We start from the raw sequence: 16,671 nt of genomic DNA, 5'->3' as shown, positions 1-16,671 counted from the left end.
ATACAGCTTATTAATTAAACACTGCCCAAAGCCCAGGTATCGCTATCGGGACTGAAAAAGTTGGATCGGTGCATCCCTATCCTCAAGTGAAGTATCAAGAACGTACTGTTTCGGCACTAAAACTTGGCTAACGTATCGGAAAATTTCAAATAATACCCAGCCCTATTGCAGTTATTAAAATCAAATAATATTATAAACCATGGTGCGCAGGTGTTTTGGTATCTGATAAGCCTTAAAACTCACGTACGTTTGACACAAACTATATTCCATGGATTGTATTTCATATTCCCACCGGTACCCGTAGCAACAGTCCCCCAACCAACGCAGCCCCTTGCCTTGTTTTTAATGCAGCGCTGTTTTTCGTTCTGAACACACGCCAGGAGAAGTATACCACCAAACAACAAAACAAGCCCCAGAACTGCAAGGTACCTTATGTAACGTGTTTTTAACAGTGTTGAAGTGTTCCGAGGGTGGAATCATTTTTCCTTTTAGACCACGGAGCGATGCTCTCCGCACACGTACACCGCGCTCGGCTGAATGCGCCTCTTCGTGTTGCCCGGCAGCTGAGGAAGAAACTTGAAGTACTTGGGCATCAGGTCGAGGCAGGCGTCGCGGAACTTCTTGATCCGCCAGTAGTAGATGAGGGGGTTGAGGGCCGACTTGAGGTAGCACAACCACAGGACCCACGTGCTGACTTGAAAAAAGCTGTCTTTGTGGTAGAAGCCATCGCTGAACGTAGCTACCAGACTGTAGGCGGTGAAGGGCGCCCAGCACACTGTAAACACGGAGAAGAGGATGAGGATGGTGGTGAAGGCACGGGTCTTGAAGCTCATGTCTATGTTCATTTGGAAGGGCCTCTGGAGGCTCAGCAGGCCCAGTTTGCTGGCCTGGCTCAGACAGATGCTGTCCGGGTGGCTGTGGATGCGGATGGCGTTGTGGCGGATGGTGTTCAGGATCCCCATGAATGTGTACAGCATGACCATGAAAGGTAGAAAGAAGAAGACTAGCAGTAGTATCAACACGTAGGTGTGGTAACCGGGATCGACGCTGTAGCCGAATACACACTGGGGGGCCCTGGGGGGGATCTGTAGGGGAGGGGAACCGACAGCCAGTGGGAAGGAGAAAATGAAAGACAGTCCCCATGTGACCACGATGAGCACTTTAGCTCTCTGTGGACTCAGCTTATCTTGCTTCTGGACAATAATAAGAAAACGGTCTATGCTTATTATAAGCAGTATAGCCACGCCCTCCATCACGAAGAACCAAAAGAGCATTGCCGAGACGCGACAGAACACGTCTCCGAAAATCCACTGCGTGGTCACCACGGTGACCAGAGCGAAGGGCATGTTCAGGATGGCCAGCATCATGTCGGCAAACGCCAGGCTCGCCAAGAGGATGTTGATGGCCGAGCGCATGGCGGACCTCTGGTACACCATCAGGCACACCACCACGTTGCCCAGCAGAGCGAAGAGCAGGATGGCGACCATGACGAAGCAGAAGAAGACCTGCAGGGGCAGGCCGACGCCTCGCTGGCTCTCCGGGGGCTCCGCCGTCGTCGTCGGCGTGCCCGGCTCCGGGGGCGACCGGGAGCCCATGGAGATGTTCTCCATCGACGGCCTCGTGGAGGAAAAGTTCAGCAGCCCCGTAACGAGGCAGCAGAGAGTGGCGTTAGTGTCCCCCGCCTCTGGAAGCGGGGCAGTAGCGGAGTGAACCATTCTTCCCCAGGGTGAAGCGGCATCGTTGTTTGTGAGCTCACGCTGAACACGATGCAACGGGTGCAGGTATTCCCGGCTCCACCCGACATGGCAGCGTCTTCATGGCTGCGAGACCCTAAAGATAAAACACAAAAAAAGTAGCGAATGACAAGGAAAATCAAAAGTGAAACCAGATTACACCAGCATCATTTCCATCCACAATCCCACTTGGGAGTTCTAATGACAGTGAGCCTGTAATCCATTCATGCATTAATTCACACTGCCACCTCTCTCTCAAACCTGCAGAGTCTACCAGAATGAGACTAATTATTAGTACTACTGACACTAAAAGCAGTGTTTGGATGCTAAATATAGCGTTTCAAGTATTTTGAATTTGCTTTGCAGCTATTTCCAACTGATTTATATGCAGGCTGTATCCCCTTCCTTCATCAGAAGCTAATCACGATTTGTTCCAACTTCCAATTTTGCACGTATCAAAGCGTGACGGATTCAATTACAATGTCATGATTAAAGATAAAACGAACCGTGGAACTTGAACACAAAAGTCTTCCCTTTGTTTCTGTAGACTTCTATACAACTCACTACAAAATTGTAAAATTTGGGAAACACAGTTAATTCACTTTGAAAGTGAAAGAGATGAAATGATCAATCTTATGTCTGTGCATTAAAGGGGATGTATCATGTGCTTTTCCAGGTTCATACGTGTATTTGGGGTTTCTACTAGAACATGTTTATATGCTTTAATGTTCAAAGAACACATTATTTTTCTCATCCTGTCTGTCTGAATATACCTGTATTCACCCTCTGTCTGAAACGCTCCGTATTCGCGCCTGTCTCTTTAAGACCCCCCCTCCTAGAAAAAGCTCAGTCTGCTCTGATTGGCTTGCGAGAAAAATATGGTGAAACCTTTGCAAAGGTAGATCTCAAGCTGTGGGGCAAAGAACGTATATTGCCAAGAAGTGAAAGTCAATTCGTTGTTTCCATGGCAACATCAGCGGCCAGCAGCAAAGCTACGCTTCCGCCATTTTTGGACTGAAAGCGACTACTGGACGCCAGTAAAACCTAAACCGCCTAAAAAGTGTCGTACAAAAGTAAAAACAAAGTTATTTCTATTCTATTGTCATATTCTACCAAAAATGACCTGTGTTGAATAATAAAATATTATAAATATAATAAGAGTTTTCAGTCCAAAATGGTGGCAGCGGCTGTTAAAAAAAAGAGTTTTGTCTCTTTGCTTCTAAATGAGCCTGCATGTGACAGGAAGGGGAGCCACATCTGAATGGCTTGTTGAATCACATGTTTTCTGATCTAGACAACCCTCAAAAAACTGACTGGGTTGTTTCATTTCACAGTTTGTGGGTTGGTAGGAACTCCAGATAACTAGATGGATGTGCACAAGCCCTGAGAAAGGGAGTTACTCATTATACATCCCCTTCAAGTATAGAGCTTTGTAACTCATTTGTTTCATCTGTGAACATGAAGAAGATACAGGTAAGAATCACAATTCCTTCTCTCTTCTCAGAGTCTTGTCATCACAGTGAGGTTGCCAGGTTTGTACGAACTAAACAAACAAGATACAACATGTTTATTAGTAGGGCTGTGGATCGGCAATAATCTGGCGATACGATACGTATAACGATACAGGGGTTACGGTTTAATATATTGTGATACTGTAAGCAAGGCGATATATTGCAATTTTTTTTTTAATCAAATTTTGGGATAACTGTCACAGTATAAAAAACACACTACCATTAACATAAAATTTGAGTAAAAAAAGTTGACCTTTTTATGCAATCAGAACAGCTGGATTTGTGATTGCATTCATCACAGTCTCTGTTATATCACAGCACTACTTTGAGAGGACACATACCTTTGCAAATGAAATAAAGTATTGACTGATGGTACGTGTCCACAGGGGCGTTTTTTATCGCGAGGGGACACGACGCTTCCCAGTATTGGATGCTTGGTGTGCTCTCCCTAGAAACAAGGCACTCGGCTCCTGATCGGGCGAACGCTTTCCCGCCGTTGGCTGCTGCTCCCCGCTTTCAAGCCGGAACCAGTATGGAGGCTCGTTTGGAAACTTTCTTCTCCTATTTCACGTAAATAGTTCACTGAAATGTGTTTCTGAAAACATTTGAGGCGAGAAATAATCCATGCAGTTGCTGAATCTGTCTTTATTTTGGATCAACAACGTTTATTTTAAAAGATTCTCGGGAGTGTCGAGAGGCTGCGAGTCGTGTCGGACGCCCGTGATTTGCATAAAGTAGACGAGCCGTCAACTTTATGCAAATGAGGAGCGGGCGTCGTGACGCCTAGTCTCTCGAATGAGGACGCCACGCTACCAGAATGCATTGCGCGGCTGCTTACATAGACAATGAATGGGGGGCGTGGAAAGCACAGAGCCTGGGGACACGTACCATGAGTCTTTATGCTAAGCTAGGCTAACCCTGTCCCGACTGACAGCAGCTCGGCACTCCACACACAGACATGAGAGCGCTATTAATCTTCTTATTTCATCTCAGGAAAAAAAAAAGGAAAATATCCAAAAAAAAAATTTTAATGAAAATGCAACCGGAGAACATTTGCCTTAAAAAAAAAAATAATAATAAAACATCTCCTCTGTTTGCCTGAGATGTGATAAGAAACCCTGTTTAAGTGCTTTTCTTAACTGTTGCCAGTAACCAACAGCCAGTGTTCAACTGGGAACAAGTCAAATACTGCAATAAAAACCCTTATCACTTGTATAAACATTGGACACTGTTATTTCAGACCGCCTGGCATCATTTACAACGGGCTAAGCAGCCGACGCCAAATAAGAAAATGTGCTGTAGAAAGAGTACTTAAAATGATTCATTTGCACATAAATGAAGTTTTTCAATTAATTTGTAGACCTGTGTGGGCGTACAAATCCCACCAAATACAATTATAGGCAATTAATGTGAGAACAGTGCATTGTCAGCCTGTTATGCAGCCATGTTAACACACACAGGTTGGCTGCTGTCTGATACCTGGATATGTAGCCATTCAACAGATAGCCTTATCTCCTGTCACCAAGACAGTCAAGAGAGAAAGAGGCTGCAGTAAAAGAGATAAACAGGCCGGCCTGGCAGCAGCCGAGCTGGGAAGACTTTGCTTTATTCATATGCCGATGACGACGGTATTATCTGCTGCAATTACCCACTGCTTCATCACAATGAAGACCTGCTGTATGAGGGCAAATAAGGAACTGGTTTAATCTTGGCCTACTTCCTGCTCCATTCACCTCACATCCATACACACAGGCTATTTTCTAAAGGACATGTTCCGTGTGGATCACAATACTGAACACACTGTGCAGCAGGGAAGGTAATACCCACGTCTCCTTCCCCTTCCTTTAGGGGTGGAGTGACCTAAAAATGTTAAAATAGCCACTTCGAGCCAAAATGAGAAAATGTAGAAAACGGCGGAGAGTCAGCGTGGATACGACCTGCACCCTCACATGTTAAACATTGCACATCCAGTAAAGTATGGAAACACTTTGGGTTTCACACATTGACAGGAAAAGCAGAGCTAGACAACAGGGTTAAAGCTGCATGCTAACTCTGTCATGGACAGGAAACGTTATCGTATCGCGGTAACGTGCGGTCGAGCCGGCCGTCGTTCTCATCTCTGTGGTCAAATGGGCCGACGCTACAACTGTAGAGCACCAATATACTGACATTTATGTTAAATGCATTGAAACGGCCCCGATGGAGCTGACCATGGATGGATAAAGAGAGGGAGAGCTAGAGACGGACTTGGAGAAGTTAGAGGAAGTATACACGTGTGACTACGTCCGGTTTTCAAAATAAGGTGTTAACAAAGGGAACTGTATATACAAAATACATATGGAAATCAGATTGATTTTTGATTGATTTTCACCAGAAGTATAAAACATTACATATCCCTTATAAATTAAAAAGAAAATACCACTAATTTGTGAGGGGAAATTATTTTATATATAAAAAATTATAACTCCTGACAATGACTGATATATTTGACTTCAGGACATCTCTGACAACATGCAGGCTGAAAATCAAACATTTTTACTGGATTAATTTAGAGATTTTCCAAAGTAAAAGTCCCTAGAAGTTCATGATTACATTTTTTCCCATGGTCTAGTGTTAAAAAAGTTAACAAAAATTACAATAAATCGTAAAAACGAATCTACTTAAAATCATGTTTTTGAAATTGCAAAAACTTACATTCTGGAACATTCAAAGGAGGGGAATTCAAACCACGTACATTCAGAAAGAAGGTTTTCAAAGTAAAACGTTTCAATGATATAAATTCAGTGGCATTCAAACTTCAACATTTAGTATTCAGTAGTGATTCAATTTCACAAATAGGTAGGTTGCTTATAAGAAGACCTTTATGGTGTAAGGATGAAAGGATGAATAGCAGGGGTGTAAGAAAATATCGAAAGAAAATTGTTGTTTTGTTATACTGTATCAATTCTCAAAAACACTGTATTGATTTTTTTATTAATTAGTTTACATGCAAAGATCAACTCAGTCCATACTTTATTTAATTTGCGAAAGATATGCGCCTCTCAGTGTATGTGTCCTCTCAAGCTATGATGTTACAGGAACTGCAGATCCCACTGTTCTGATTGCATAAAAAAGTCAACTTTTTTACTCTGATTTTATGCATTGTGTTCTTTATACTGAAGGTTTTCCAAAAATTGTATTTAAAAAAAAATAAAAATCGCAATACCTTAATTACTGTATCGCAATATATCTGCACTATACTGTATACTGACTGTGCAATATCATTTCTACTCAGGTGTTATTCATACTGTGCAATATTTTCAGGTGGAATTTAATTTCATTCTCACATATATAATTATAATTATTATATAATTTTTATACTTGTGCAATTTTGTTAATAGTCTGTTTATTGTCAATAGTGTATATACTGCTCCTATTTCTATACTTCCTTCTATTTAAATGGTTCATATTTTGTTTCACTTTGTTTAGCTCTTTTTTTTACTGTGTTAGTTGATGCATCTTGTTTTTTACACTATGCTGCTGTACACTGCAAATTTCCCCACTAAGGGACTAATGAAGGAATATCTTATCTTATCGCGATATATCGCAATATATTGAATCGTAACCCCTGTATCGCAATACGTATCGTATCGCCAGATTCTTGTCAATACACAGCCCTAATGAATAATCATTCCGTTCTCCATGTAGAAAATAGTTTTTGTTCACTTTCACTATTAAGTTTGGTGTGTGTTGTTATACATAGCCTCTAAATCAGTGCAGAGACTGCTGGATCAGTCTAATAAACTGGCAAGGGCCCATTTGTTAGACACATGATGGAGGTGTCTCCCTGGAGGAGAGATTCAGGATGAATTCTAATCACATTGGAGCATTTTCAACAAACTGATGGTGAATCTGTGAGAGGAGATCAGGTGTCTGAAAATGAACTCAAATGCTGTAAAAATCAAAGAATCACAGCTCATTCAGATCCAGCCTTTCACTTCTTCATCGACCTCCAATAAAAAAAGCAATGGAGGCCAATCCCAGCAGCTCACTGATGCTCGCCCTTTATACTTTGACAGCTTATTCTGTATCTGTACACAGACAACACTGTGCCATCACCAAAATGGTTGAGAGACGACCAACAGTGATTCATGGAGCGTCCACGGAGAGTTCCGTCTCTATGGACGACAGCAGCAGCAGCAGCAGCTGTTGTGGGTGTTTTGGAAACACACACACAGCCTGCATTTACAGCTTCGTTTCGGGATTTAGCCGACATACATATATATGATGAATCATATGATCATTGTGTTGCTGAGAGACCCTGGTTGGGATCAAACGGTTAATTCGGCTGATGTTACCTGTTTCATTCCCCCATGTTGATAAGCTCCAGAGCGGTGAAGTGCTACAAGCTCAGTTAGTCCTCCGAGTGGAGCATCTCAAACCGCCCAAACGTCTCTCTCCTCCCGGCTCTAGTCTCTCTCCTCCCGGCTGTGGTCCTCCAAACAAACAACAGTTCTCCTGCCGAACAAGTAGGCCACTGATGCTGCTTTTAATCAACAGTGCGACCGCCGGGGTGATGCCAACACAGCTGAAGTCACAGTAGATAAAAGTCAGATCCGCATTCGGTTTGTTGCTCTCGCTTTGTTTCCAGACGGATAACGATCGAGGTACACCGCAACTGATCCTACACGTTTTTTAAACTGTGAGTTTAAATGTGAAGCTTCTTTTTCATCCTGTTCCTTCATACAGATGTGAGATGTGCGCGGCTCCTCCTCCAGCACCGGATCTATCAGCCTATGTTCTACTGTACGGAGAGCGGATTAACACCACACTGTTACACACTACAGGCTGCTGCCTGGGGGAAGACACCGAGCGGAAACACGCAGCACTTCCTGTCTGGACCTTCACAATAAGGGAGGCGTTAGCTCCTTGGGTTAAATGTAATTTTTTTTTAATAATAGACTCCCGTTTTCAAGTGGAAGAAACATGAAAAAATTCTCCCTCCTTAAATCAGAAATGCTTCATCCCTGGACACTTTCAAAAAACACCTCAAGCACCACCTGTTGATCAAGGCCTATGATCTCGGCTGACTCTTCCTACACATCACTTTTAATTACCTAGCTATAGTTTCTCCTCTGTGTTATTTAATAGTATGATTTTGTGTACCCCCTTTGTAAAGCGTGGATTTCTGAAAGGCGCTATATAAGTCCAATTTATTATTATTATTATTATTATTATTATTATTATTATTATGACATCAGCTACTGAGGAGGATTCAGTCATATCCTGGGCAATATTACTGGAAATTGGGGCTTTAATTTCATTTCAAAATGTATTTCGAACATGTAAAAAAAAAAGAGCATAATCTTTCAAACAAGTGGACAGCCAGAAAAAAAAGAAATATTTACATACAATGAAAAGCATAAGCAAAATAAATTGTCAAACACTTGATGCCTTGGTTTACATATTTGAAAAGGAGTGAGAAGTACAAACGTATTTAATCCCAACCCTTCTCTATAAATCATTCATTGATAATTAACCAGCTTCCTTATTGAGCTAAACATATACTAATTCATTTTCCTAAACTTGTCTAAATATAATTCCTTTTATCTCTGTCATACAAAAATATAAATTAATAACTGATATTAAAAAAAATTTAAATGTATTATCAATAAAGAATACCAATTCATTACTTATAATGTATCTTAATCAAAATACAAATTAATTACTTATATATTTATCTTAATCATATTGACTAGTTATCTTTTCGTATATGCCACAGGTACAAATTTACATTCTACATCATACACACTTTTGTGTTGGACTTTTGCCGGCTGATTGTGATATCTCTAGATTAAATATATATATATATATATACATATTTTTAAACGATTGTTTTTATGCAAAAAATAACAATTGAATTGAATGTTTAATATTCTCAATAATATTCTACCAAGAATGACATGCCTGGTAGTGTAGAGAAGGCTTTAAACAATAGGGACATATATTTCTAAGTATGGAAGTATAGAAAATGTAATACAACTGTTTAATTATATGTGTGGGTTATGTCAGTTACATGACATGATATATATATACATATATATATGTATATACAGTATATATATACAGAATCTATCTATATATATATACATACATATATATATACATATATACATACATATATATACATATATATATACATACATACATACATATATATATACATATACGTATATATATACATACATACATATATACACATATATATACACACATATATATATATATATAGCCTAGCAGCAGCTTTTTTTTTGTATTAACTGCCATGAGTCCACTCAGCACGTTGATATTAATTTAGTTCTCTTGACAAGCTTTTCTTTATGTACAGCGACTCTTATTTTGAAGGCAAACAGCGGAGCTTCCGGCAGTATTCGTGCTCTCGCTCGTTAACTCGACTCAGCTCTGTATTCAGTGATAACGGACACCCACTGAAGCCAGTCTCACGAGCACAAGCAGACTTTCTCGTGCTATAAGCCCCCTTTTCCAGCGTCGTCAAATAGAAACGACGAACTCTCCAGATGGGCGTGGTCTAATCTGGAGGATGGGCTTCTTTTGGGCACGTGCGGGTGTGTGTGTGTGTGTGTGTGTTGTGGGTGGCAAAAGATGACAAATGGAGCCTGTTATTGCAAAAGTCAGCTCCGTGTTATCAACATTTCATTTGCCGTGTGGTTTTAATAGGATTTCAACACAACACTGATGGTTACAGAGCAGACATAAGTGGCACTTGGTCGACTCCAATGAGTGAAGATTGAAACATTTCTAATTCACAAGGATGAAACACATCAAATAACATAAATAACAAAGAATATTTTATTTCCAAAAAAAGTGTGCGTATTTGCAGCAGATTGATGCTGGTTCCAAGTTCATTCTTCCACAGGTATACTTCACAGCTGTTGAGACACATTAACTTCATTAGTAGTTCTGGCTATATTCCAGCACTGGTTGCTACTAGAAACCATATTAATAAATCCATTCCCCCAACTGCCACATTATTGGCATTAAAACAGCACATCAGCAGCCAGTGAAACAACACAACTCCACTGATACGGTTCTCTTTCTGTCAGCTGTTTGGCTCCCAAATAGTTGAAAGAAAATGATGTTTAAATTCAAAGTAAAAACATGAATCATCATAAACTCTTTGATGAAAGCTGTGTGTGTGTTTCCCTGTGAGATCACCTTTCAGCTGGAACACTGGAGGAATACTGTATGAGCCATGGACTCTCATTTTGACAGATTTCACCAAAAATAGGCTCAGCTTTAAAACACTTAAATTTGTTCTACAGAAATTAAGGTTAAAAAAATATATATTTTTTTACCACCCAATGGATTTTCGAGGCTGATATTAACCTTTGATATCACAGTTAACAAAATCACTTGAAGATGTATTACCCATTTTTTTTTCCTGAAACATAAACAGGATGTTAGGACATGTTGATACACGTGACGGCAGGAGAAGCAACAGGTGTAAATAATATAATGAATGATGCTGCTTCAGTTTCAGCGTCCTTTTATCGTTCACGCTGGTTCGCTGTCACGGCTTTACTGGGACACTTTAACACACCTCAGCCATTGTTAATGTTATTTTAACACCTGTGCTTTTCCTGCTATGACAAGTCAAATGTCTGCTGTGAACACTTTTCTGTGCTTCAATTTCTTACTTGTAACACTGTTTTTCTTTGGTAGTTTTGCGACTAATCGTGTAAAAAGTCTGATGTAAACTACGAAAGTGACATTTTCAGCTTCTGTCAGGGGGCCAAATAATAGAATCGTAGCTACTGGCGTGGTTTAGGTGTGTGTGATGACACAGAGAGGCAGCTGTTGGTTCTAAACAACAATGGTTCGGCTCTTGAGGAGGTTAGTGTAGAAGCTGGAATAGCATCAGTTCCATCAGAACTGTGAGAGTATTTCTTCATTGAAAGAAGAGCAAAAGAACGGCACTGAAGGCTTTTCTAGATGTAAAAAGATGCTTTCGCTCTTCTCCCGACTGGCTTCTGCAAGAGTTTGACTGACAGATGGTTCATCCAATCACCTGTCAAGTCTCAGATGGTTCTGTGAAACAAACCCATCAGGCGGGTCAGGTTCCTGTTTGCCTACTAGTTACTGGAGTCCATAGTGTACAAGTAATCAGTCTAACAACCTTATATTCTTTCTTTTTCCAGAATGTCGATCAGAAATCTGCCACTGGAGCCCACAGCGGAGTAACAATATCGTCTATGTTAGCCTGTAGAAAGACGTCACTGCAGGACTGCTGGATGCTGTTATATGCGTTGTAAGCGTCAGGCGCTCTGTTTTTTATGCTCACAGACGTGCACTCACATACGTGCCAAATATTAGAATGGATCGGATCAGTAGTTTGACAACCCTCGTTAAACAAAAGACTGATAAACAGTATGCTGACGTTAACGGCATCAAACAAAGAATATTATACTCACCATATTGAAATAAATGGGTTTGTATTATATTGTGCAAAATACTGTTTTCGCTGAACACATATACATTCTATATAGTCTACAGTCTCTTACACCATTATTGATTGGAGAGAGCTGTGACGAGCACAACGAGTACAGAGCTGGAGTCAGGACATGGTTAGCTTAGCTTAGCATAAAGACTGGAAGCGGGGGGAAACAGCTAGCCTGGTTCAGTGCAAAGTAAAAAAAAAAAAAAAAAAAAAAAGAACCGACACCTTTAAAGCTCACTAATTAACATGGTATCTCTTTTGTTTGAGGAACTATTTGTTTCCTTCCAGTCTATATGCTAAGCTTGGCTAACCACGTCATGGTTGATGCACATAAATAAGTCATACAGGTCATATATTTGTCTATTGTCTACCATTCACCTCCAGTCCATCCAGTCCTAAGAGGCCTTTATCTGCTTGGCCTTTTCAGTCTTGGGCGGTATGATCTGAACCTGGAAGGGGATGAAGAACTCTAGAAGAGCTCTCGTGTCCTTCGGGTCCAGACAATATTCCTGAGCGATCTTTCCCGGCGTCCACGTCTCAGGCTGACGCTGGTGGCTGCTCAGGGCCTTCAGCGTCTCGGCGATGGTCAGCTTGCCTTTGGGAACATCTGTGAGCTCCACCATGCCGTAAGGGTTGCCCGGTAGACTGTACCTCAGCGGCCGCCGCTCCGCGTATTTACCCACGGTCACATCCTTTGACGCCTGGGAGGAGATTAAGCAGGAGGAAATGAGTCGAAAATAGTGAAAACCCCCTAGACTGGATATTCATTACGGATGTCTGCAACGTCATTCTGCCTAGTCAAAACTCTAATTCAAGATATCTGTAATTCTACTTTGACTGGCAAAACTCCAGGGCTGACCGAATGCTTCGAAGCTTTGACCGTTGCCTTGGTAATCGACCCTCCAAATCAGTAAATCAAAAGCTTAATTTTTTATTTTTTTCACATGTTAGTATGTAATAATAATAATGTATAAATCCCAAAATAGCCCATGAAATAAGGAATAGTCCCACAACATTATTCATATTCAACATTAATTATTATTACTTTAATTCTCTTATCGCTGTTTGTTATGCGTAGAGGAGCGTTTGTGTGCAGTAGTTCGGCAGCGGCACTGACATGAAGCTTCTAATACCTTTGAATACTTCTCACCGAAGCCCAAAAAAAAAAATGGTATTTGTGATAAAACTCTAACTTCAAATATCTGTAATTACATTTTGACTAATATGATTCAAACTACTTTTGGCATTCCTGTGTATGGGGTTTCTCATTACAGATATCAACAATTCAGTTGCAGATATCCGCACTGGGAATTACGGATGAACTACTGAATTACGACTAGTCGTAATTCCAGTTTCAGATATCTACAATTTATTTCTGACTAGTCAGAATTCAAACTCAAGATATCTACATTGTCCTTTTTAGATATCTTAAATTAAATTATGACTAGTCAAAATGACGTTGTAGATATCTCTAACTGGAGTTAGGGATAGTCATAATTTAATTGTAGATATGTATTATCAAGTTATAGATATCTTGAATCTGTATTTTAACTAGAGAGATCTCATTTGGAGATATCTTTAACTTTCATTCTGCCTGGTTAAAATGGAATTACAGATTATATCTCGAATTAGAGTTTTAACTAAGCAAAATTATATTGCAGATTTCTGTAATTATGTCAGAAGAAGCAACTTCAAGTGGGAGGTGATGCTGCTCAAACATACTATGACATAATATACTAATATAGTGAAAGAGAAGTGGTCTAACAAACATATCAGGAACACACTACAGTTCTGTTTCTGTCCCTTCATCTACATGTTTTTGGTCTTCCTTATTTGAGGACATACAGTGGGAGACAGTTTGGAAAATTTGTGATAAATACTGCATCGACTTAAGGAAGTGTCTTTCAAGATATTACATAGAATTTACCCGGTAAAACTTTAGTTAGAAAGCTGGATATTGATTATAAATGTGATTTCTGTGGACTTGAAAAAGAGAATATTTCCCATTTATTCTTTCACTGTGTATATATATATATATATATATATATATATATATATACAAGAATATTCTGGATGGATGGAGCCAACTTTCTACAAAAGAAACTGAAGATGAGTGTTGAAATAAATTTGTTTGATGTAATGATATATTTTGGTCAAGATAAGATTGGATATAACATGCTGTATATAATACAATTATTTATTATTTTTGGGAGTTTTCATAACCATGAGACAAAATGGTCAGGAACCACGCCGACTTTCTTGCATTTTATTAATGAATTTAAACCAGGGCTCTGCTAGCACCCCTTCCAGTGGCTCCTTGTGGATTTTAATTTTTTTTTTTTAATTTTATTTATCATTGTTGTAGGTCTATGGTACGACGGCGAATTAGGGCCACATTGAGGAAAAAAAATAAATCTGAGATTTCAAGAATAAAGTCATACGTTTACAAGAAAAAAGTCGTAGTATTATGAGAAGACAGTCATAATATCATAAAGTTTTTCTCGTAAACTTATGAGTTTATTCTCTTAATATTACGACTTTTTTTCTCGTAAAGTTATGACTTTATTCATGTAATATTACGACTTTGTTTCTTGTAATATTATGACTTTATTCTTGTAGTGTAACGTCTTTTTTTCTCGTAAAGTTATGACTTTATTCTTAAAAAGTCATAATATTACGAGAAAAAAGTTGTAATATTAAGACTTTTTTTCACGTAATATGACTTTTTTCTCGTAATATTACAGATGTTTTTCCCCTCAATGTGGCCCTAATACTCCGTAGTACATTGTCTCTTTGGCCCTCACTGCGTTAGACTTCTATACTATATACTTAGACTATAAACTGTGTTACCTTCATCATAATGCTCAAATGTTTTGCGGCTCCAGACAGATTTTTTTTTTTTTTTTTTTGCCTAAAATGGCTCTTTTGATAGTAAAGGTTGCAGACCTCTGATTTAAACAGTATAGCACCATCATAACCTATATTAAAAACAAAAAAGCCATTAAGACTTTCAAATTATTAAATGATTATAATATGATGTATAACACAAACCCTGGCATTATGAAATGTATATGTCATTATTTTAGTTTTGTCTTGTTTTTTTTCCTTGTTCAACTGTCTATGGATCTGTACCTTTGTAAACGAGCTCAATAAAGAAAACATTAAAACAAATAATAACTATGACTAGTCAGAATGCTGTTCTCTATGTATCTCTAGTGTTAACTGTTAATGTCAAGCTGAGCTGATAGATGTTAAAACTGGACCAGACACAGTGAGCAGTGTGCTGAGCAAAGAGACTACACATGACTGACAATGTATAATAATAACAACAACAACTAATAAACAGTCTCATAATGAGATATATCTCCTTTAATAGAGATGGACTTGGTCCGTGTCCCGGTCTGACCTCTGCTGCTGCTGGGTCCGGGTCTGTGGACTCCACATAGACGGACTTCAGGAGGGCCAGTAGAGGGTCGTTCTTCTGGTTCACCGTCTCCGCTAAGGAGACAAACACACAACCTGCTGATCAAGAGAAGCTCTGTCCAGAACATTCATACCAGAGCTTAATTGGTAACGTCAGGTCGGTGTGAGGCTGGAGATCAACCCGGCATGTCCCCGGAGGACTCAGGAGGACAGTTACACAAGTTAGAGGAGCTTCCAGACTGAGACACTCACCGTCAGTGGAGGAGGAGGGCTGCGGCAGGCCGGTGTCGTGTCGCGGCGCTGCTCGCGGCTTCTCTTTGGAGATCTCTCGGTGAACGCGGTTCTCCAGGTTGAAGTTTCTGAACATACGCGCAACCCGAGCACCCATGTTTCACTCGTTACCGAAGAGACAGCCAGGGACAATAAAGTTTATTCAAACTGTCGACGGGGAGCGAGAAGGGTCATTTCACAGTGGAAAAAGCGAATCCAGAAACTCAGCAGCGACACCATGTGGTTGGAAGCAGCTATTATTTCTCAAATCCTTATTTTTAAAACAAGTACAAAAATATGGAGGAAGGAACCAGCAAAAAAATAAAAAAAATAAATAATGACTAAATAAATAAATGCTTAAACACATAAATAAACAGATGCATTTAAAAATACATAAAAAAATATTATAAATAAGGGAATTAATACAAAGGTAAATAAATAAAAATAAGCAAATTAAAACGGGAATATCAATTTATGTCACATTATCAATTAATTAATGACTACATTTATTTTTCATATTATTTTTGCTACTTTTAATGGCATATCTATTTATTTATCAGGTCATTTATTTATTTATTCCTTTTATTTTTGTCCTCCATACAAAAAGAGAAAAATAAACAGAGGAAAGGTTAGAAATAATAATATAAAAATACTCATTAAATCAAAACTAAAAGATAATAAGTCAAAAATACAAGTCACAAGTCCTCAAATTAAAATTATAAGGAAACTAATCACATATATGAAAAAAGATATATCGTTTTGAGATAAAAAAAAATCCTCATCTATCTATCTATCTCTCTCTCTATCACATAAAAAAAATGAAGAGTAAAGAAGAGGAAACTGGTGCACATGGCAGAATAAATGCATAAAGATGCTATTAAAATGCTAAAAAGCAAATCAATATACATATATATTTAGATCAATTATGCCTGGGATGTAAGAGACACAAAACACAATTTTTGTGTATGAAATATTTTGCCAATGATAATTTAACATTCCTGTACTTGTCCTCTAATAATAACCTACTTTAATCATCTAAGCGATTCTAGAAACGTAATAAACTGAGAAAGGCTTCAAAATAATGTAACAATGTCACTAGAAAGCAATGCAATGCTGTTTCACTGTCTGGAAGTATTTCATTCAGGGTTTTGAAAGGAAATTCCTTGAGAGGAACGAATGTAAATTAATACATTCAGCCCATAATCTATGAAATACTAGATGATTCTTCTTGCAAGTG

The 16,671-nt window shown here is 39.1% G+C and overlaps 2 protein-coding genes across 4 annotated transcripts; both read right to left on the bottom strand.

Moving 5' to 3' along the window:
- Window positions 1–356: 356 nt before the first annotated feature.
- gpr63 (G protein-coupled receptor 63) lies at window positions 357–7,722 on the bottom strand. The gene is made up of 2 exons (XM_074616430.1): window positions 7,582–7,722; window positions 357–1,830 (listed from the first exon to the last, which is right to left on the bottom strand). The coding sequence occupies exon 2, from the start codon at window positions 1,713–1,715 to the stop codon at window positions 489–491; it is 1,227 nt and encodes a 408-aa protein (XP_074472531.1). The 5' UTR covers window positions 1,716–1,830; window positions 7,582–7,722; the 3' UTR covers window positions 357–488.
- Window positions 7,723–9,912: 2,190 nt separating this feature from the next.
- ndufaf4 (NADH:ubiquinone oxidoreductase complex assembly factor 4) lies at window positions 9,913–15,612 on the bottom strand. 3 transcript variants are annotated; one of them, XM_074615610.1, is made up of 4 exons: window positions 15,417–15,612; window positions 15,148–15,239; window positions 12,120–12,442; window positions 9,913–11,332 (listed from the first exon to the last, which is right to left on the bottom strand). In XM_074615610.1, the coding sequence occupies exons 1-3, from the start codon at window positions 15,550–15,552 to the stop codon at window positions 12,137–12,139; spliced, it is 534 nt and encodes a 177-aa protein (XP_074471711.1). In that variant the 5' UTR covers window positions 15,553–15,612; the 3' UTR covers window positions 9,913–11,332; window positions 12,120–12,136. The 3 variants fall into 3 exon arrangements, with proteins under 3 accessions (XP_074471711.1, XP_074471712.1, XP_074471710.1); XM_074615611.1 differs by having other exon boundaries at window positions 9,913–10,173; XM_074615609.1 differs by having other exon boundaries at window positions 9,913–12,442; window positions 15,417–15,611.
- Window positions 15,613–16,671: the final 1,059 nt, after the last annotated feature.

This window comes from Sebastes fasciatus, chromosome 18 (genome assembly GCF_043250625.1).
Source record: "Sebastes fasciatus isolate fSebFas1 chromosome 18, fSebFas1.pri, whole genome shotgun sequence".
Classification (NCBI taxonomy): Eukaryota; Metazoa; Chordata; class Actinopteri; order Perciformes; family Sebastidae; genus Sebastes; species Sebastes fasciatus.
The sequence above is the reverse complement of the archived record's forward strand: the minus strand, read 5'-3'. Positions and strand labels throughout refer to the sequence as shown.

Excerpts from the sequence above, each read along its gene's own strand:
- gpr63 (XM_074616430.1), bottom strand. The coding sequence starts at position 1,715 with ATGGTTCACTCCGCTACTGCCCCGCTTCCAGAGGCGGGGGACACTAAC.
- ndufaf4 (XM_074615610.1), bottom strand. The coding sequence starts at position 15,552 with ATGGGTGCTCGGGTTGCGCGTATGTTCAGAAACTTCAACCTGGAGAAC. Across the intron at positions 15,240-15,416 it reads GCCCTCCTCCTCCACTGACG|CGGAGACGGTGAACCAGAAG; the intron begins GTGAGTGTCTCA and ends TTGTCTCCTTAG. Across the intron at positions 12,443-15,147 it reads CGGACCCAGCAGCAGCAGAG|GCGTCAAAGGATGTGACCGT; the intron begins GTCAGACCGGGA and ends ATCTCCTCCCAG.